Source organism: Microcaecilia unicolor, chromosome 7, assembly GCF_901765095.1.
Source record: "Microcaecilia unicolor chromosome 7, aMicUni1.1, whole genome shotgun sequence".
NCBI lineage: Eukaryota > Metazoa > Chordata > Amphibia > Gymnophiona > Siphonopidae > Microcaecilia > Microcaecilia unicolor.
Window position 1 is genome coordinate 244,610,326 of NC_044037.1, and position 21,439 is coordinate 244,631,764.

General features: G+C 42.9%; 1 protein-coding gene across 1 annotated transcript in view; it reads right to left on the bottom strand.

Moving 5' to 3' along the window:
- The window catches only part of PKP4 (plakophilin 4), a gene marked incomplete in the record, with an annotated part of 553,440 nt that overhangs the window by 24,443 nt on the left and 507,558 nt on the right, over nucleotides 1–21,439 (bottom strand). Inside the window, 1 exon segment of the mRNA XM_030210570.1 lies at nucleotides 8,210–8,341. Coding sequence (XP_030066430.1) covers nucleotides 8,210–8,341 — 132 coding nt within the window.

The following is a 21,439-nucleotide window of genomic DNA, read 5'->3' on the forward strand; positions in this document are numbered from 1 at the left end:
ATCAAAGCAACCTTCAAGAGAAACTATCACTTGTAACAACTATGCTGCCTGTCTCCTTACACTGAGAACACTTTGTTCAGAACCCTTATTTTATCATCCTCACTTTAATATTCCCTATCTCTTGTTTGTTCTGTCTGTCTGTCCTATTTAGATTGTAAGCTCTGTCGAGCAGGGACTGTCTCTTTATGATCAAGTGTACAGAACTGCGTACGTCTAGTAGCGCTTTAGAAATTATAAGTAGTAGTAGTAGAAGACAAGTCTTGTCTCAGTTGTGCATGCCATAGTAACACCAAGACTGAATTACTATAGTGTACTCTAAACCGGTCTGACAACAAAGGGTCTGCACCAGCTCCAACTGATTCAGAATGCTGCAGTAAGACTAATAGAAGGTTGTAAGTTACGCAACCACATCACACCATTTTTGCAAAAATTTCACTGGCTACCAATACAACACAGGGCTAAATTTAAAACTCTGTTTGATCTTCCAGGCCCTTATGGAAATGGCCCAGAGTACTTGAAGAACAGGATCTCTCTCTATATACCTCAAAGGTCACTAAAGTCCTCCCCAAGGAGTAGCCCTAACCACACCCTCTCCAAAGGACATTACACAATACGATAAATTCAAGCAAGCCTAGGGGGTTGGAGTTGGATTCTAAACCCAAATAAATTTTGGAGGTCTGTATTTCCATGTAACTTCCTCAAGTGTCCCCTAGTCTTTGTACTTTTGGAACGAGTAAAAAATCAATTTACTTCTACTCATTCCACACCACTCAGGATTTTGTAAACCTCAATCATATCTCCCCTCATCCGTCTCTTTTCCAAGCTGAAGAGCCCTAACCTCTTTAGTCTTTCCTTATACGAGAGGAGTTCCATCCCCTTTATTATTTTGGTCGCTCTTCTTTGAACCTTTTCTAATTCTGCTATATTTTTTTTTAAAAACGGCGACCAGAACTGAACGCAATACTCAAGGTGAGGTCACACCATGGAGCACAAAGGCATTATAGTATTTTCGGTCTTATTCACCATTCCTTTCCTAATAATTCCTAGCATCCAGTTTGCTTTTTTGGCCCCAGCTGCACACTGAGCAGAAGATTTCAGTGTATTATCTACAATGACACCTAGATCTTTTTCTTGAGTGCTGACCCCCCAAGGTGGACCCTAGCATCAGGTAGCTATGATTTGGATTATTCTTTCCGATGTGCATCACCTTGTATTTGTCCACATTAAATTTCATCTGCCATTTGGATGCCCTGTCTTCCAATTTCCTAAGGTCATCCTGCAATATTTCACAGTCTGCACGTGTTTTAACAGCCTTGAATAGTTTTGTATCATCTACAAATTTAACCACCTCACTTGTCATTCCCATTTCCATATCATTTATAAATATGTTAAATAGCACTGGTCACAATACAGATCCTTGTGGTACTCCACTGTTCACCCTCCTCCATTGAGAGAAATGACCACTTAACCCTACCCTCTGTTTTCTGTCCAATAACCAATTCCTGATCCACACCAGAACCCTGCCTCCCATTCCATGACTAATTTTCTCAGGAGTCTCTCATGAGAAACTTTATCAAAAGCTTTCTGAAAATCTTCTGTAGCATTCCTATTTCTGGCCAGCTGATGGAGCAGAATCTGGTCCTCAGCAATCAAACCAGTCTTCTGCATGGCAGCAGTGTCACTGAGTCACTAAGCCAGCCCCTCAAACCAAATTCTAGTAATGAACAAGTAGGCATTCTACTGAAACTGGGTGGCTAGTGCCAGGAAATTTCAATGTTTTAACTAATTTGAATACTTTCAGTTCAATAATCCTGAGGCCATGTCTAATAGTAGTTCAAAGTCATAAATGAGGCTTCCAGGTTTTTGTAGTAAGTTTTTGAATATCAGAAGTTTATAAAATTATATATGTATTATAAATGTAATGAAGGATGCTATATTGGAGAAACAGGCCAGATGCTTAAGACAAGATTTAATCTGCACAGACATCACATGAAGATAGCCGGTGACAGTCATGTTCCCACCCCTGAGGGACAGGACTTTACAAGACCAGAACACTGCACCAGTGATTTCATAGCAAGAATCCTGAAAGGTGACTTTAAAACAATACAGGAACATAAGACCTTTGAAGTCAGAATGATTAAATATTTTGACACCCAACAGACAGGACTTACATAGTAACATAGTAGATGACGGCAGAAAAAGACCTGCATGGTCCATCCAGTCTGCCCAAGACAAACTCATATGTGTATACCTTACCTTGAATTTGTACCTGTCCTTTTCAGGGCACAGACCATATAAGTCTGCCCAGCAGTATTTCCCGCCTCCCAACCACCAGTCCCGCCTCCCATCACCGGCTCTGGTACAGACCGTATAAGTCTGTCCTCCCCTATCCTCGCCTCCCAACCACCACCCCCCTCTTCCCCCCCAACTGCTCCGCCACCCAATTTCAGCTAAGCTTCTGAGGATCCATTCCTTCTGCACAGGATTCCTCTATGCACATCCCACACGTTTGAACTCCATTACCGTTTTCATCTCCACCACCTCCCGCGGGAGGGCATTCCAAGCGTCCACCACCCTCTCCGTGAAAAAATACTTCCTGATATCTTTCCTGAGTCTGCCCCCCTTCAATCTCATTTCATGTCCTCTCGTTCTACCGCCTTCCCATCTGGGTTTTCTAGCCCATTATAAACCATAAAATTGTATTTCTCTGTTTATCACCCTCCTCTCACCTACCCACACCCATCCTGTTAGAATATCAATGAAATGCTTTGATGTCCCCATGCATACCTCCTACCCACCCCCACCCTGTCAGACTGTCAAAGTAATGCTTGGATGTTTCAGTTATATATACTATCTGCTACCACATTTGCTTATTTCCGATCTGACGAAGAAGGGCAACCTTTGAAAGCTAATCAAGAAATGTATTAAGTTATGTCCAATAAAAAAAGGTATCATCTTATTTTCTTTTCCATGTTTTATTTTGTTTGATTTCTATTGATAACCTTAAGAGTGGACTAACACGGCTACCACACCTTTCTACTTCAAATTATATAGTAACTGAACAAATTCTTGTTACTGTGCACCAAGGCAAAGGCTGAAATTCATCAAGCACACATGAATACAAGGGGATATGCTGCTCAACCTAGATAAAAAGTACAGACAACAAAGGGTAATTTTATAAGGGGAACAGTAGGCACCATTTTATAAAGACATACAGGTGTCTATGCATCTTTATAAAATTCTAGTTACTGGCTTGCAGGCCTAGACTTATACACCTGCTCTTGTGGAGGTGTAGAGTCTGCCTGCAATGCAGATGCTAGAAATTTATAAAGACACAGGCACCTATGTGTCTTTATAAAATAGTGCCCAACTAGATGCCCAGAGCAAAGTAGACGCCTAATGGTTACAGCAATGGGCTGGGAACAGGAAGGCCCAGTTTCAAATCCCATAGTAGCAACTTATGGCCTTGGGCAAGTCACTTTTTATGCGTAGGGAAAAAGCAATGTTAAATCACTCCTGTATCAAGCATGAAAAACATGCTGGTTGAGGGGGTTGGGGCAGAGGTCCCTCATTGCGTGGCTGCCAGGAGTCAGCTCTGACATGAGGCACATCTAAACCTGGAAGTAAATGCCTACTTGCCCTCAAACTAGACACCGCCTTATAAAATTAACCATCTGTCTAGATATGCATTCTCTTAAGACAATACATGCATCTAGAAAAGGGCCAAAGGGAGCCTGCTAAAACATGCTCCAGTTGCTCATAATGTATTGAAATCTGGAGCAGTTTTCTTATTGTTCAGCATGAATCTCAGGCATACGAGTCAAAGAAAAGGGCTAGAAACAGGACTTTCATAGCACCTCATTCCAGCTACAATACAGTCATTTTAGAACAGTTCCTTTACAGGCAACCTTCCACAAACCTCATACCTTCCTCCAGTGCCGTAGCGCGGGTGCCTGACACCCGGGGTGGGTCGCCACTGCGCACCCCCCCTCCGGAGCGCACGGCACCCCCCCCCCCCGAAAACGCACCCTCCCCCCCGAAATGAAGCCTACCTTGTAGCGGGAGGGCCGATCCGCCCCCAGTGCACGTCACTGGGAGCTGCATCGGCTCTGCTGCTTCCCTGCTTTCTCTGCCCTGGAACAGGAAGTAACCTGTTCCGGGGCAGAAAGAGCAGGGAACCAGCAAGCCGACACCCCCCCCCCCCCCCCCCCCCCCCCCCCCCCCCCCCCCCCCCCCCCCCCGGGGCGGACCGCCCCACCGCCCTACGCCACTGCCTTCCTCCACATGTTTCAAATCCTAATATCACACTATACTCTACCTTCCCTTTCCTCAGGTATCTTCCCAAAAGGCTTTTTAGAACTTTTTCATATGATGATTCACAAACTACATCAGATACTTCTTCCTAGTCTTTGTATGTTTATTTATTTATTGCATTTGTATCCCACATTTTCCCACCTCTTTGCGGGCTCAGTGTGGCTTACAATAAGATATGAATAATGGAAATACATTTGTTACAACTTGGTTATGGGTTACATTGTACAAGTTATGCGAGACCATCGAAGTGTCATTAGGAGTATAACAATGGGACATCAACATTGAAACATTGGAAAGAGACAGTGGGAAGCTTAAAGGGCAGTGTTAAGACACTAAGACATATGGTGTACATATTTCTGTGAGTAAATGTATGAGTGATGTGGTATTGCGGGGGATGAGGGTCAGAAGTTGATGTATGATGCATTGATGATCAGTGAGTGTAGACTCTATGTGTTTTGGCTCTTTCCATAAATTGTTTCAAACAGATGGGTCTTCAATAATTTGCGGAAGGAAGCTTGTTCGTAAATCGTTCTTAAGTTGCGCGGCAGTGTATTCCAAAGCTGCGTGCTCATGTGAGAAAAGGTTGACGCGTGTAGCGTCTTGTATTTCACGCCCTTGCAATTAGGGAAGTGGAGGTTGAGGTATGTTCGGGATGATCTTTTAGCATTTCTGGGTGGTAGGTCTATCAACTCGGACATGTAGGCTGGGGCTTCACCGTGAATGATCTTGTGGACTATTGTGCATACCTTAAAAGTGACGCGTTCCTTAACTGGAAGCCAGTGTAGTTTCTTTAGTAGTGGTGTTGCCCTTTCATATTTTGGTTTTCCGAAGATGAGTCTGGCTGCTGTGTTCTGGGCTGTTTGAAGTTTCCTCAGTATTTGCTCTTTGCAGCCTGCGTATAGTGAGTTACAGTAATCCAGATGGCTGAGGACAAGGGATTGTACTAGGTTGCGAAAGACGAATCTTGGGAAGAATGGTCTTATCCTTTTCTATTTCCACATGCAGTAGAACATCTTCTTAGTTGTGTTGTTTGCGTGAGTTTCGAGTGTTAGATGGCGGTCGATAGTGACTCCAAGGATTTTTAGCGTTTCTGAGATTGGAAGGTTTAGGTTTGGTATGTTTATCGCGTTGAATTCATTTGTGTTGTATTGGGAGGTGAGTATCAGGCATTGAGTTTTTTTCTGCATTTAGTTTCAGACGAAATGCATCTGCCCACGTGTTCATGATGTATAGACTTTGATTGATTTCGTTGAAGATTTCTTTGATGTCTTGTTTGAAAGGGATGTATATCGTCACATCATCGGCTTATATATATGGGTTGAGGTTATGGTTTGATAGGAGTTTTGCTAAAGGGATCATCATTAGGTTGAAAATAGTTGGTGAGAGAGGTGATCCTTGTGGAACTCCACATTCAGGTGTCCATGCCTTGGATGTGGTTGAATTTGATGTGACTTGATACGAACGCAAGGTTAGGAACCCCTTGAACCAGTTCAGGACATTTCCTTCAATGCCAAAGTATTCAAGTATGTGTAGTAGGATTCCGTGGTCGACCATGTCGAAGGCGCTTGACATGTCAAATTGTAGGAGGAGTATATTGTTGCCAGTTGCTATTATTTGTTTAAATTTAGTCATAAGGGTGACTAATACTGTTTCTGTGCTATGGTTCGTCCGGAATCCTGATTGGGCATCATGCAGTATTGAATGTTTGTTTAGATAGTTTGTGAGTTGTTTAGTTACCATTCCTTCGGTTATCTTGGTTATTAGTGGTATAGATGCTACTGGCCTGTAGTTGGTTATTTCGCTTTTGTTTTTCTTTGTATCTTTGGGAATTGGGGTGAGTAAGATTTTTCCTTTTTCTTTTGGGAAGAGTCCGTTTTGTAGCATGTAATTTACATGGTTCGTTAGGTCTATTATGAATTGTTGAGGAGCAGATTTCATGAGGCTATTTGGGCATGTGTCTAGTTTACAATTGGATTTGGCATATCTTTTGAGAGTTTTAGAGATGAGGTCTTCTGATAGTAGTTCGAATTCGGTCCAGGTTCTGTCTGCTGGGTGTGTTCCTTCTTCTGGATCTAGACAGTCTAGAAGAGTGGCGTATTCTATAGGACTAGCGGGTATTTTGTGTCGTAATAGTATAATTTTCTCCTTGAAGTACTTCGCAAGGTTGCCGACGTCTGGTATATCTTTGCCGTTGTTTGTAACTGGTGTGGTGTCTAGCAGTTTGGTCACGAGGTTGAAGAGTTTATGTGTGTCTTTGTAGTTTGGTCCTATTATTGTTTTGTAATGTAGTCTTTTGGTCTGTTTTATGGTGTATTTGTATTTTCTCCAAAGTAGTTTCCAGTCGTTTAGTGTTTGTTCGTCTTTCTTTTTGTTCCAAGCTCGCTCTAGTTTCCTGACTTGTGTTTTAAGTTTTTTCAGCTCTTCGGTGAACCATGGGTTTGCTTTTTTCCTGTGTGATGTTCTGGTTTGGATTGGGGCGATTTTGTCTAATGTTGTTGTACATCGATCGTCCCATTCTTGGAGGAATTGGATGGTGTCAGCGTTTGTTGTCCATTCGTTCTGGTAGATCTGTTGCCAGAATGTTGTGGGGTCTATTTTTCCTCTCATTGTGTATGTTGTTCGCTCATGTTTATTGGTCGTGTTTAGATGTGTTTTTTGCCAGCAAAGAGTGACATTTGCTTTATGGTGGTCTGACCATAATGTAGGTGTCCATCTTGTGTCAGTAAGTATGATAGTTGAGTCCGATTCGAATTTGTTCGTTATGATATCTAGTGTGTGTCCTTTTTCGTGAGTTGGTTGCATGTTGGGTGCTTGCAAATCCCAGAGTTTTAGGAATTCTTTGAACTCTCGTGTGCTTGGTAAGGTGTCATCTTCTAGGTGTAGGTTGATGTCTCCTAGTATAAGGATGTTTGAGGCAGATACGCAGGAGTTAGAGATGAAATCCATGAGTTGTGTTTGGGAGTCTTGCCATTTTCCTGGTGGCTAGGATTGTGTTAAGGTGTCCTGTTAAGTTTGGATGGTTAATTCTTGTCGATGCGATTTCGAGTTGGGGGGAGGTAGATTCGCCCGTGATTGTGATGGTGAATTCGGGTTTGTAAATTATAGCTATTCCGCCTCCTCTTTTTTTTCCATTTACTACTACTACTTAACATTTCTAGAGCGCTACTAGGGTTACGCAGCGCTGTACATTTCTTGTCCAGTGGGTGATTTTGTAATCTGGTGGGCACGTTTCTAAGATGGCGGGATCTGTGGGACTATGGAACCAGGTTTCTGTGATAAATAGGAGGTCTAGTTTGTCTGCGATGATCCAATCTAGAATATCTACTGAGTTGCTTACTGCTGACCTTGCATTGATGTATCCTAGTTGGATTGAGTGATATGGTTCCAAGGGAGGGTTTGATGTGTTTATTTTTATTAGTTGCCTGTTTCTTTGCAATCCTAGCCCATTTACAATCTACAACATGCCCATAAAACATCCCCATCATCATAGGGGGCCTCTAACACAACCATACAAGAAACCAATAACACTGCCACTTGATCATCACATTCCAACAAAACCCTTTTCTCATTCGCCTAAATTCAGTTTTATAGTTTGAGCTCTTTTATTATATAGCTTTAGACCGATACTATCACAAGGATAATTTTAAGGAGAGGGAGGGAATGAGCTGCTAATTGGGTTTCTGCCAGACACTTGTGATGTGGATTGGAGACTGTTGGAGGCAGGATATTGGGCTAGATGGACCACTGGTCTGACCCAGTATGGCTATTCTTACTACATACTATGTACAAAGGATGGAAGATGGAAGAAAAGACCCTTCATTGTCTAGTCACCGTGAAGAATCAATCACTGAAAGGAGCTACAGTACAGTAGAAAGAACTACTACAGGCAACTTACCAGAGTATATGTCTTTGTTGATCAAGATATCTCCTTGGCCATTGTAATATTGCATAGATGGCTGTGTCCTTTCATATTCTGAATGAGGTTCTTTAATTCCTAGAAGTGCTGGTGAGGATGATGTGCTGCCAACTAAGGAAAAACAAGTAAAAAGAACAAAACTATCAGTCCCCATCCAAAAAAGTATTTAGCATACGAGGTGAGAAATCTATTAAGACTAAGGATTAGGAAAAAAATCTTCAACATTGTATCATAATGTGCTGAATGCCCATTAATCCAACAAGTAACGTAAGCATCTTGTTGAAAGCTTATTAAAAATGTGACACTCTATTAACAATACAGCTCTAAACAAAAGGCAGCTTCAGTAAGCCTTTAAAGCATATATGTAGAATAGGTGTGCCATAATGCCCTGCAATGGCAAAAACATGCAAGTGCTACAATAAAGATAGGCACATGCTGCTTTTTGCCATTGCAGGGCAGTACACCTTGCATGCAAGTTAACAGCTGCAGGAGATGCTACTCTGATATTTAAATATGGTAAAATTTGATCAATCTTAATCTCCTTTCCTCGAGTCTTGCTACACCATTCCAGAAGAGTGGATTTTGCCCCGCAAACAGCAGATGGAGGCAGAGAACACTGATATTTCAGTGATGTCATCAGAGAGCAACATTGTGGACCAACATTATAGATTAATATCTGGGATCAATCATCAAACTCTCAGTGTCTGTAAGACTAGGAAAACACTTTGCCTGGAACCACCACCAGGGTAAGTCTGTGAGGTTCCTTAGTCGCTAGGTGATACTCAGAGGAAATCTCCAGCAGCAGCTTTCCCAGGCAGGTCCTGGACGGGTCTAGCAGGACTCAAAGAAAATAAATTAGTAGATAAGAACAACGTCGCATACCCATCATTATGCTAGACCAGTCCAGAGGAATGGGATGTACCAAAAGGTTCTAAGGATCCTGGGTGGGATGAAGACCAGGCCCCAATACTTACTGTCCTCTCAAAGTGACACTGTTCAAACTTTGAGAATTCCCATTTTGAGAGTTGACCTATTGCTTCTAACCTCAAGGACTACCACCCTGGAACTTCTCTGAGATGGTGTGCACATCCCTCAAATAAACTAAAAACAACCAACGCTATTGGCTCCATCAAAATAATGATCAACAAATTGGCACTGAAGACCCATGTCCAGAACCTAGGGCAAGGACAGCAGGCTTGGGAGCGACATTACCAAACTGCCGTGTAGCCTCAGAAAGGCACTTGGAGAGGACTTCGAACCTTGCGGACCTCTGGATTGAGCAATTTGAAATCCTGCTTAGCCGAGTTGAGGGCCAGAGAAGCCAACTTTTCAAAATGAGTGGGGGTGCTAAACACAATGGGTATTACCCCACTCTGTACACTAGGGAGTTTACTCAATATTGGGGGTGCTCATGCACCCACAGAACTGGCTTCCTATGATGAAGACCTTTCTTCTCTGTGTACTACCTGCAGGAAGATCATCAAGGCCTCCAGTATGGAGATACTGCATATAGCTGCCTGTAAGACTGAGACTCAAACCTAACAGAGGTACCTGAAGGCTGAGCTCTTCTTTAACTGTGGTTTACTACATAGAGACAAAACAAAGAAAGAACAGAATCCTCACAGAAAGAAGAGTACAGCAAACAGTGAGGATATAATTAGAGTCAGATGAACCAGATAGGTGGGTTGACAAGTACACAAGCAAATTCTGGCAATCCCCACCCCCCTCTTTACAAACTATAAAATCCTAAATTGTGCATCCATAGAGTGAAGAGTGAGCTCTTAAATGCATTGATAGTGAATCACAGCCATGTAGAGTCCTTGTTTTCCATTGTATGCATAAATGAGCTCTTTCTTCACTGTATGGATGCACAATTTAAGATTTTAGATTTTGTGATGGGACTTCCAATAAAGGAGATTTTTTTTTGCCAGAATTTCTCATCTTACCAGATAGGGATACCAGCCCAGAGTCTGGACACCTTATCATTCCCTGCTCCAGGGAAGCAGTATAAAACCCCTGGCCTTGGACATCTTGAGGTAGAATCTATAGGATTCAGTTAGAGGAGAACCTATTCCCTGCTGATAGAGGTATCAAGAAGCACCTGGAGACTCACCAGCTCTCAACTTACCTGGGCACTGCTTGATCCCATACAGGGGATGTTAAAATATATCCCTCCTCTGCATCTTGAACCTGCAGGAATGGAACCTGCCAGGTGGATGCTGAACCCAACACAGGAGGCCTTGAGACATGGGATTGCCCAAATAGCTGATGAAATACTGGGCCCAGTCATGCCAAAGCAATGCCTATGTTCACCATACCTTGACCTGTGAGAATCATAGTCCTTATCATTGACTGTGAAAGAGCAAAGCATGGATCATTTTATGCAAGAGTGTCTCCACCAGATCCTTCCTTGGTCTCAAAGTGGTACACTGGGGCTGATAGAACATAGCCCACCCTAATACACTTGTGTAGTGAGGCAGAGAGCTCCTTCTGCAGACTTTTACCACCATTGTTCTCCTAGCTGGAAGACTAGAGATGAGGAGAACTTTGACCTGAGTGAGGTCAACTGCTAAAAAGTAAAGTCTATCCGTGGGAGAGGAAGTGGGCCATTCCAGCACCTTTGTACTGCCCCACTCTTCTTCTAGGTGGTTGGGGGATGCTGTTGATCCACTCTTTACTGAGAAACAAGGAAGGATCCCTTGAAATTAAGCATATGGCACCCATTTTCTATGTCTATGGCAGAGTGCTCTGGAAGCTTCCCTGCTTTGCCCTACCAAATCCTCTTCTAATCTGCTAAGCATGTCGAGAGAGAGAGAGAGAGAGAGAGAGAGAGAGAGAGAGAGAGAGCTGTGTCAGTATAAGATCCCAGTACAGCTATCTCCCAACAGGACCTCTGCAGCTCCCAAGAGTTATGCCCACCACACTTGCCTACTGGACTTGCCTACTGGGTCGGTCCTGAAGAGCCAGGATGTCAGCTGTGAGGTTCCCTGTACCAGCCCAGGTCTTTGATTTTTTTCTTTTCTTCCCATCTGTGGGACTTTGATAGATATGCAGGCCAAACACGGCCTGCACGCATTGGCTCCGTGCTTCCTCACCGCAGACTTGACTGCAAGGTGTGCTGAACACTGCTAAGCCAGTCTCCCCATTGAGATATGCTGCACAGGAACCATGTGGCTAACTCAACATTGGCCATAGTCTTCCCAGCAGGAAGGCAGCACCCAACTGCAGTCTCACGGCTCCAGTGCCTGCTGGTCTACCAATACAGTCATTCATTACCCATCATGCTGCCCCTGCTGGACCTGCTTCGGAGTCTGAAGAAGAAACGAGTCTGCATAGTGGTATGGGCAGCTGCTAAGTTGGGAACCATTGCCTTCTGAGGTTAGCAGCCCACAGGCTCTCCAGTCCTCAGCCCTCCTCCTGTCAGGAAATGCCTCACCTCCCCAAAGCACCAACTAAGTATCAAGTGCCCCCCCTCCAGATTCATCTCCAGACTGCTAATGTTCCCAACAGAGCCAGGAAGGGAGTAAGAGGGGAGAGCGAAAAGGAGAGACTGTAGCCCCTAAACCTCTGCCTACTACTTCCCTACTCAAGCACAGTGACCCCTTAGGACTGAAGCCTGTAGGCTGATGTCCTAGAATGCGGTACCTTCTGCTACCATTAGGGAAAGGCCCATAGGCCAATCTTGACCCCACAGTCTTATCTATTTATTGGGGTGGAGGGATACCCAATCCCATTGGCAGAGGCCCTGTGGGGACCTCTGCCAGTCAGCTACACTAAGCAAGCACCTGTAAACTAAAGCTCAGGGTTGTGGAGGTACTGAAACCCTCTGGGCTCCACTAGGAAAAGGTTCATAGACTGATCTCTGGGAACCAGCAGTAGCCACAGGACTCAAGCACACAGCTGCAGGCTACAGACTGTGTCCTTGGGAGTCAGACTTGACTCAACCAATTCTGTTGTACCACTCCAAGCTGCACCATATGCTGGAGGAAGAGAAATGTTTATGTTTACTAAATCGAGTTAGGTCAAGAACACATCTCCCAGGTTACCAAGACAGCTTTCCTAAAACTGAAAATGATGCACCAGTTGAAGTCTTATTTGACTAAGCATGCTATGTCTACTGCAACTGATATGTAGGTCTATACAGGAAGTTTATGAAGAAACTACAAATTATTCAAAATTCAGCAGCTCATTTCTTTTTGGTAAGAGGAATAGAGAGACTGCAAAGCCTCTATTATGACAATTTCACCAACCTCCTATTAAGAAAAGATGCCATTTTACATTATTGACTTTGGTTTTAAGTTACTCTATAATCAGAAGCCTAGTTATTTAAGAGATTAAAGCCTTATACCCCTGCAAGGCCACTGAGGTCAGCACAGGTAAATTTACGGGTAATTCCAATTTCAGTACTATTTAGAAAAACCTGCTAGCATAAGGCTTTCAATGTATTAGCTTCTGATCTTTGGAATAAACTACCATTAAATTTAAGGCAATGTAATACTGTGTTATAGTCTGGGAAGGCTCTTAAGACTCATTTGCTTCTAGTTTGTTAAGTAGCTGTGTAAGGGAGTCTACAGGAAATTACTGCTCCCCCTTAACAGCACTCCCTCACAGCCACCTCCCAGACCAGGGAGGAGATGACTCAACAAAAGCAGAGCAGGAAGGGTGTAGTCAAGACAGGATAAAAACCCTCAGGTCAGGACAGCTTAGCCTGAGAAGTCCAGAGGAGAGAAGAGAAGCCTTCCAGCATATGCCTTCACTGTGTGTGTAAATTACAAAAGCTTCACTCAAGTAGGCAAGTTTATCTTGGAACCCTGGGCCAAGCCTGGCCCGACTGTGTTGAATACTGAAAGACAGAACTTTAACTCTGCCATGCCAGAGATAAGCTGTTTAAGCTGATTTGGGAGACAGGCTAGTGTACACCGTGGCCCTGCAGGAGAAGGCCAAGGGAGAGAATTCTTTAGAGCAAGGACGGACACTGTGTGCTGATTTTTCCACCCCTTTCCCCAGCACATTAATAAATCATTTTGCTTCACATTTAAACCCGCTGGGTGACTTGGAGGCATATTTTCAAAGCACTTAGCCTTCCAAAGTTCCATAGGTTTCTATGGAACTTTGGAAGGCTAAGTGCTTTGAAAATATGCCTCTATGTTTATTAAGGCTCCAAGCCTGCCCTCACTCACGCTGCTACAAGGTTCTTGATTGTTTTGGAATTCATGGTATTTTAGAGCTTTCAGTCATTTATTGTATTTTATAGTTTTGTGAACCATTTTGAATGATGATTGTCATCAGTAAAATAGTATATAAAACATTAAAAATAAACTCTTTCCAGGGCTGCATCACTCCTTATATTGATGATGCTAGCTCTGAAATGTCCGTACTCTCTGCTTCCATCTGCTGGTTGGGGGGTATAACCAGGGGTGTGCTGGTAAATTTTTAACAACAGGCTTTTTCTCCGGAAGTAGCCAGCTCTGCAGTTAGAAGGGCCAGGGGTGGCCGGGGGGGGGGGGGGGGGGGGGGGGGGGCTCTCTCTCCTCCCTCCCTTCATGCGGGCACGCTAGGCATACCTTTGCTGGCAGCCAATAAATGGACTGCCACCACTCCCAACGTCTTGCTCTGAGCAGCATGCTGGAACTTCTCTCATATGCTCGAGAAGTCCCAGCCTGCTGCCCAGAGCTGGAAACAAGGAGCAGGGAGCAGCAGTAGTCTATTTACTTGGCTGGCAGGGCTCAGCATCCCCACCAGCAAAGTAAATGATAATTCAGCAGGGGGTCCAAGACCACATTTTGGGAGCCAGTTGTTAAAGTAGCCATGGAGGGCCCTACTTTAACAACCGGCTCCCAAAATTCTTAAAAACTTAACAACCGGCTCTTGCGAGCCTGTGAGAGCCTGCTCCAGCACACCACTGGGTATAACCCACTTTTTCTGACTGGTCTAGCAGGATGATAAGACTCTGGAGTTCTAGTACACAAAAACAGAAGAAACCAGTCTTTGCAAAAAACAACAATGGACAAAACAGCGAAGATGACTAAAATGAAAATTAAAAAATAAAAAGGAAAAAAATAATAAAAAATGAAAAGAAAAAAGAAAAAATGAATCAGGATGACACCGTTGATGTAAAAACTTAAAAAGTATATTTATTAACCTTGACAATTATGATACAAAAATAGGGTGATCGGGACTCGACACAGCTGTGTTTCGGCCGGTCAGGCCTGCGTCAAGAGTCTTTTCACCATATAAAGTCTCTTTCTCTATTTAAACATCAGATGATTAATGTATTGATATGTAGAAAATATTATTAGTGAACTATATTCGGAACGTCTATGTAGACGACTCTCCGTTGATCTCTTATGAGATCTTTTATCGCTAGAGTGAAGCTCAATTCAATGTAGGCTTGGAAAAGCTCTAATTAGCGTCCCACATCTAAAGAATCAAAACCTTTTGACTCTTTAGATATGGGACGCTAATTAGACCCTATTTTTGTATCATAATTGTCAAGGTTAATAAATATACTTTTAAGTTTTTACATCAACCGTGTCGTCCTGATTCATTTTTTCTTTTTTATTATTTTTCATTTTTTATTATTTTTTTTTCCTTTTTATTTTTTAATTTTCATTTTAGTCATCTTCGCTGTTTTGTCCACTCTGGAGTTATAGAACATTTTGGAGAGTGAAACTAGGTAGATGATGACACTGAAAGGAGAAAATAACTGATTTCAAAATATTTTCTGCCTCTGATTACTACAGAAGGGAGTTTTCAGTCTATTAGATTGTAAGCCCTCTGTACTTGAATATAACTTGCTTAATGCTATCATGGAAAAGCTATGAGCTAAATCTGAATAAAGCATGAGCGCCAATTTTTCAACATATTAGGGGTGCCAAACTCAAGATAATTACCCTTCCCTGGACAAAGTGAAAGATTGCTCAGTATCAGGGTTGGCTAAAGCATCCACAGAATTGACATCTAGGTTACAATATGTACTTTTTTGTCACTCACAACAGACAGAACAATCACTTACTGGAAGGGAAAGACTGGGAAGAAAAACGAGTAATACAATGAGCAGTCATCCACAGGCACAAGTTTGCAAGGCAAGCACCTAATTGTAGACGTGCTTCTGAAAACTTTATGTAAATAAATGAAGAAACTTAGAGATGTTCAAAAAAACATTTTTTTAAAGTCAATACACCCTAACCTAAGTCTAATAATAACTGAACCAAGCTTTTGGAAAGTAAGCACAATTACTCTGATTCATTATCTAGATTGTAAGCTCTTTGAGCAGGGATTGTCTTTTTTGTGTATGGTGTACAGCGCTGCGTATGCCTTGTAGCGCTATAGAAATGTTAAATAGTAGTAGTAGTATTACACAAAGAAACAAGCAATACATTTGAAGTGCTGTGCCACTTTTCTTTTCCCTAACCTTATTTCAGTATTTTTTTTCCCTTGCATGCAATTTCGGAGTGTAACAAACCTCCTCCCCGCCCCTGCCATTCCCTTCTATTACAAATGTAAAAAAGAGAAAAAAACAGGAGCACGGTATTAAAGCAGGGGACAAAGGATAATTCCTAGGCATAGAGTCTGTGGAAGGAAATTGTAAGTTCCTTCTTACATCTAAAGCTGCCTTTTTTTGCATGGTAATGCAGTTACTTCCCCAGCCTGCACACACATTTTAGCCCCTGCTGTCCTCCTCCCAACAGTGTATACCATATAAAAAAAAAAACCTGCATATATTGGATTCTTATTTGGGGTCTCAAACAAGGTAGCAGATTTCTTACTCAACAGGAAATAAGATCTTTTGCATGAACCCAAGTATATGACTTTTTAAAAGCCCATGTTAAAAGACATTTATGGGATCAATTTGTTTATCTGTCCATAATATATCATGTCACAGGTGTGGGACTAATGGTGTCACCAAGTGTGTGCTGCAGCTGGCCAAAGATCCCAACACTAGTGAGAGAAGGAGTTGAGGCCAGTGGCGTTCCTAGGTGGGGGCGGTCCGCCCCAGGTGCATGCCGCTGGGGGGGGGGGGGGTGTCGCGCGCACCTGTCCGTCGTTCATTCCATGGAATGAACGACAGACGGGCGCGCGGCACCCCCCAGTGGCATGCACCCGGGCGGGGGGTTCTTTCGCGGGGGGGGGGGGGGGGGGGGGTCCTTTCACCGAGGCGGGGGTCACGCTGCACCCGGGGGGCGGGACACATCGGCAATCCGCCCCGGGTGTCAGCCCCCCTAGGAACGCCAATGGATGAGGCAAAAAACCCATGTTGCTCACTTCCTCTCCTCTTTCTTTCCCCGATTTGCCTGTATCTTCCCTCTCTCAATTCCCTTGCACCTCCATTTTTATAGGTTATGACTGCACTGCACTATGGAAGTTACTACAGAGAAGTAATAATAGATGTCGATCACTAGGTAATCCAGAGTAAGGGAGCCAAGAACCCTGGACAGTCATTTCTCATGTGAATAGTATGCAGAGTAGTGATGTTGAGCCTTGTGCACAGAATGCAGGTACAGGGCAGGGCAGCTGTAACAGTCTAGAGATCTGCCATAGTGTGCAAGCCAAGCCCATAGACAAGAGAGGCGGTGAGAAGCAAACTACCTCTCTTTCATGGGATTGTGTGGAATCCTATTCTTTAGTCACAGTTAATTTTGCACAGCACTCGTATGGGCAAAGTGTGAGTTGGTATGGCACAGCAATATCAGAGAGATGCTGGAAGAAGCATTTGTTTCTTCTTTAGCTCAGACTGCATCTTGGCTATTTGTTATAAAACTCAAACTGCCACACAATTCTAATAGCAGTTTTATTTTCTGGCCCAGCAGTTTCTGCCTGCTCTTTTGGACTTCTAGGTAAACTGGACTGGACCATGGAACGATGCACCTTCATTTTTGACTTCTCAGGATCCCCCCCCCCCCTCCACATAACATATTTTACGCAAAAATGCAGTGACAGTTTTTGGGACAAGGACCACAAAATATGAAACTAGAAGGATGCTTGGGTGTATAAAAAGAGGAATGTCCATTAGTAAAATGGAGGTGATGATGCCCCTTGTATTTAAAGACCCTGGTGAGACCTCATTTAGAATATTGTGTACAATTCTACAGACTGCACCTTCAAAAAGAAATAAACAGGATAGAGTCTGTCCAGAGAGCAACTACTAAAATGGTCAGTGGTCTTCATCATAAAGCATATGGGGACAGACAAAAATCTCAATATGTATTCCTTAGAAGACATGCAAAGCGCTGATAAGGAAGGCAAAGGGAGACTTTGAAAGAAGACTGCGCTAGAGGCAAAAATGCATAGTAAAATTTTTTTAGGTATATTAAAAGCAAGAAGCTGGCAAAAGAATCGGTGGACAACTAGATGACTGAGGGAATAAAAAAAGGGCACTCAGGAAGACACAAGGCCATTGCGGAGAGATTAGATGACTTCTTTGCTTCAGTCTTCACTGATGAAGATGTGGGAAAAATACTGGTGCCAGAAATGGCATTCAACGCTGATGAGTCAGAGAAACTGAATCAAATCTCTGTAAACCTGGAAGATGTAATGGGGCAATTTGACAAATTGAAGAGTAGCAAATCACCAGGATTGGATGGTATACATCCCAGACTATTGATAGAATTGAAAAATGAACTTGCAGAACTACTGTTAGTAATATGTAATTTATGTTTAAAATCAAGCATGGTACTGGAAAATTGAAGGGTGGCCAATGTAATGCCGATTTCTAAAAAGGGTTGCAGAGGTGATCCAAGAAATTACAGACCGGCGAGCCTGACGTCAGTGCTGGGCAAAATAGTAGAGACTATTATAAAGAACAAAATTACAGAGCATATTCAAAAGCATGGAATAATGAGACAATGCCAACATGGATTTAGTGAAGGGAAATCTTGCCTCACTAATCTACTACATTTCTTTGAAGGGGTGAACAAACATGTAGATAAAGGTGAGCCGGTCAATATTGTGTATCTAGATTTTCAAAAGGCATTTGACAAAGTACTTCATGAAAGACTCCAGAGGAAATTGGAGCGTCAAGGGATAGGGGGTAGTGTTCTATTGTGGATTAAAAACTGGTTAAAAGATAGAAAATAGAGATTAGGGTTACATGGTCAGTATTCTCAATGGAGAAGGGTAGATAGTGTGGTTCTGCAGGGGTCTGTGTTGGGACCACTGCTTTTTAACATAGTTATAAACTAGTAAAAAAGGCCCGTTTCTGACACAAATGAAACGGGCACTAGCAAAGTTTTCCTCGGAGTGTGTATGTTTGAGAGAGTGTGTGTGAGAGTGACTGTGTGAGAGAGAGAGAGAGAGAGACTATGCGAGTGTGTGTGTGTGACAGAGAGAGACTAGGTGCAAGTGTGTCTGTGAGAGAGAGACTGTGTGTGTGTGCCAGGGGCCCTCCTCCTCCTCTTCCCTTTCTCACTGCTGCAGTTTGGAGCGTCAGCCATTTTGGCAGCGCCGGTGCTCCAAGGATAGCGCTTCTCTTCTGGGCGCGGGGCCCGGCAACTCTTGCCACTCCTCCGATGCCCCGGTTTGGCCACTTGCGTCCTGGCTCCACCTCCTCCGGCTGGCTGGCCAATCTGTATCTCCCTTGCCTGCTGATTCCAGCCTGCCTTGGATTGTGTTGTCGTTGAAACTCCGCCTCCGCCCCTGTGCTCTGCCCCTTTCGCCCCTCCTCCTCCGGCTCTGACGTCAGCCTGATCTACGAAGCCTAGCAGACCAAGGATCCATGGTCTCAGTCAGCAAGACGATTAGAACGTTGGAGGTGAGAATTATTATATAGGATGATCTAGCTATGGGAATAACTAGTGAGGTAATTAAATTTGCAGACTACACAAAGTTATTAAATCACAAGAGGATTGTGAAAAATTGCAAGATAACCTTACGAGACTGGGAATCCAAATGGCAGATGTTGTTTTATGTGAGCAACTGCAAAGTGATCCACGTGGTAAGGAGGAACCTGAACTATAGCTACGTGGATGCAAGGTTCCGTGTTAGGAGTCACCGACCAGGAAAAGGATCTAGGAGTCATCGTTGACGATACTTTGAAACCCTCTGCTCCGTGTGCTGCGGCAGCAAAGAAAGCAAATAGAATGTTAGGTATTATTAGGAAAAGAATGGAAAATAAAAATGAGGATGTTATAATGCCTTTGCATACTGTGTGCAATTCTGGTCACCGCATCTCAAAAAAGATATAGTGGAATTAGTAAAGGTAGAGAGAAGGGCAATGAAAATGATAAAAGGGATAGGATGACTTCCCTATGAGGAAAGCCTGAAACAGCTAGGGCTCTTCAGCTTAGAGAAAAGACGGCTGAGGGGAGATATAACAGAACTATATAAAATAATGCGTGGAGTGGAACGGGTGGATGTGAATCGCTTGTTTACTCTCTCTAAAAATACTAGGAGTAGTGGTCATGCAATGATGCTACAGAGTAGTAAATTTAAAACAAATCGGAGAAAATATTTCTTCACTCAATATGTAATTAAACTTTGGAATCCGTTGCCAGAGAATGTGGTAAAAGCAGTTAGCTTAGCAGGGTTTAAAATTGGATAGCTTCCTAAAAGAGATGTCCATAAGCCATTATTAAAATAGACTTGGGAAAATCCACTGCTTATTTCTAGGATTGGCAGCATAAAATGTATTGTACTGTTTTGGGATCTTGCCAGGCACTTGTGACCTGGATTGGCCACTGTTGGAAACAGGATAGTGGGCTTGATGGACCTTCGGTCTGTCCCAGTATGACAACACTTATGTACTTATGGACCTCTGTGGACTGCATCACTGGGACATGATTGAGGGTGTGTGTATTAAATGGACAATAGTCGCAAGTCTGCTGGAACAAGTGCTTATTAATTTATAAAAATAAATTAAAAAATGTTTCTATAGAAATCATAAGCCATTGAAACAAACATTTGAGCCAGTAGGCAGAGTATTAAAATGCTCCCAAAATAAAATACATAATATATGTATGTTCTTCCATTTTGCATTTATAACAGGAAACCCCAACTACTTCAAGGGAGGTGGTGTCAGTTTATAAAAAACAAACACACCATGCTATCAGCACTCTTTCTAGCATTTTCAGATCCTCAGTGAAAATTAGCCCTCAGCATTTTACGTACTTTAGATAAAATATTTGAAGCGTGAAGTTTTTGTTAGCACAATTTTATCTTAAGACATTCCAGACACTTATAATACTGACCTTCATGCTGGATTATTTTATGAGTAAATTATGGTCAGTACCATGTTGGGAGTTGGAGGCAAATGCAGTCCTCATGCTGAAAACATATCGGTGTAGTAATTCTTACTGCTTGCCTGAACTCCAAGATAAAAGTGTGAGAATTAAATGTTAGATTGCAGAAGGCTAAAGGGATTCAAGTGTGTGAAATTCTGTTGGTGGTTCCGATGAAAATGGAGATTTCTGTATGTGTCTATGAACTGCCCATACATGGGGGAATCTACAACTTTAATGCTTGGACACTAACTCAATAAAAGCCCAACCTATTTTGTGTACTTCTCCAACTACTCTAGGATATCTTAATATTAATGCCTGCTTTTCTTGAAGCCAATTCACATATTCTCACTGCAAAGGTAGGTGTGAGGCAGAGGAAGAAAAGTCAGGCTCTCAGGACCAAAGAAGCTTGTCAAACTGAAAATAAATTAAGCTTCAGAACTGGTTCTCTCAGCTGCATATTTTCAGTTTTATATTTCTGGTCTTATGTTAGTAAATGTACAGTTGTATGTAAAAGTTAGGCACCACCTGGTCAAACTGTGTATTCCAGTGAACCCCTAAGTGAAGAAAAGCAGACATAATCGCTACATGGTGTAAGGGAAATTATTCCAAGTGTATACTACTGGTAGAGTAATCAGGAAAAAAAGAGGCAAATGGAAGAAAAAAATAGACAATACAGTAAAGTGGTGGAGGGAGGGGGAGACATTTTTAGAAATGTTACTGATAGGAGGAAGTGAAGTGGCATTGTGAGATTCAAAGGTGAAGGGGAGGAATATGTAGAAGCTGATAAAGAAAAGGCAGAATTGCTTAACAAATATTTCTGTTCTGTGTTCACAGCTGAAGAGCTGGGAGCAGGATTACAGAAGACAATAACCCGAGGAAATACTTCTTCACGGGGAGGGTAGTGAATTTGAGGAATGGCCTCCCGGTGGAAGTGGTGGAGACAAACAGTATCTGAATTCAAGAACATAGGACCTCTAAGGGAGTGATAGGG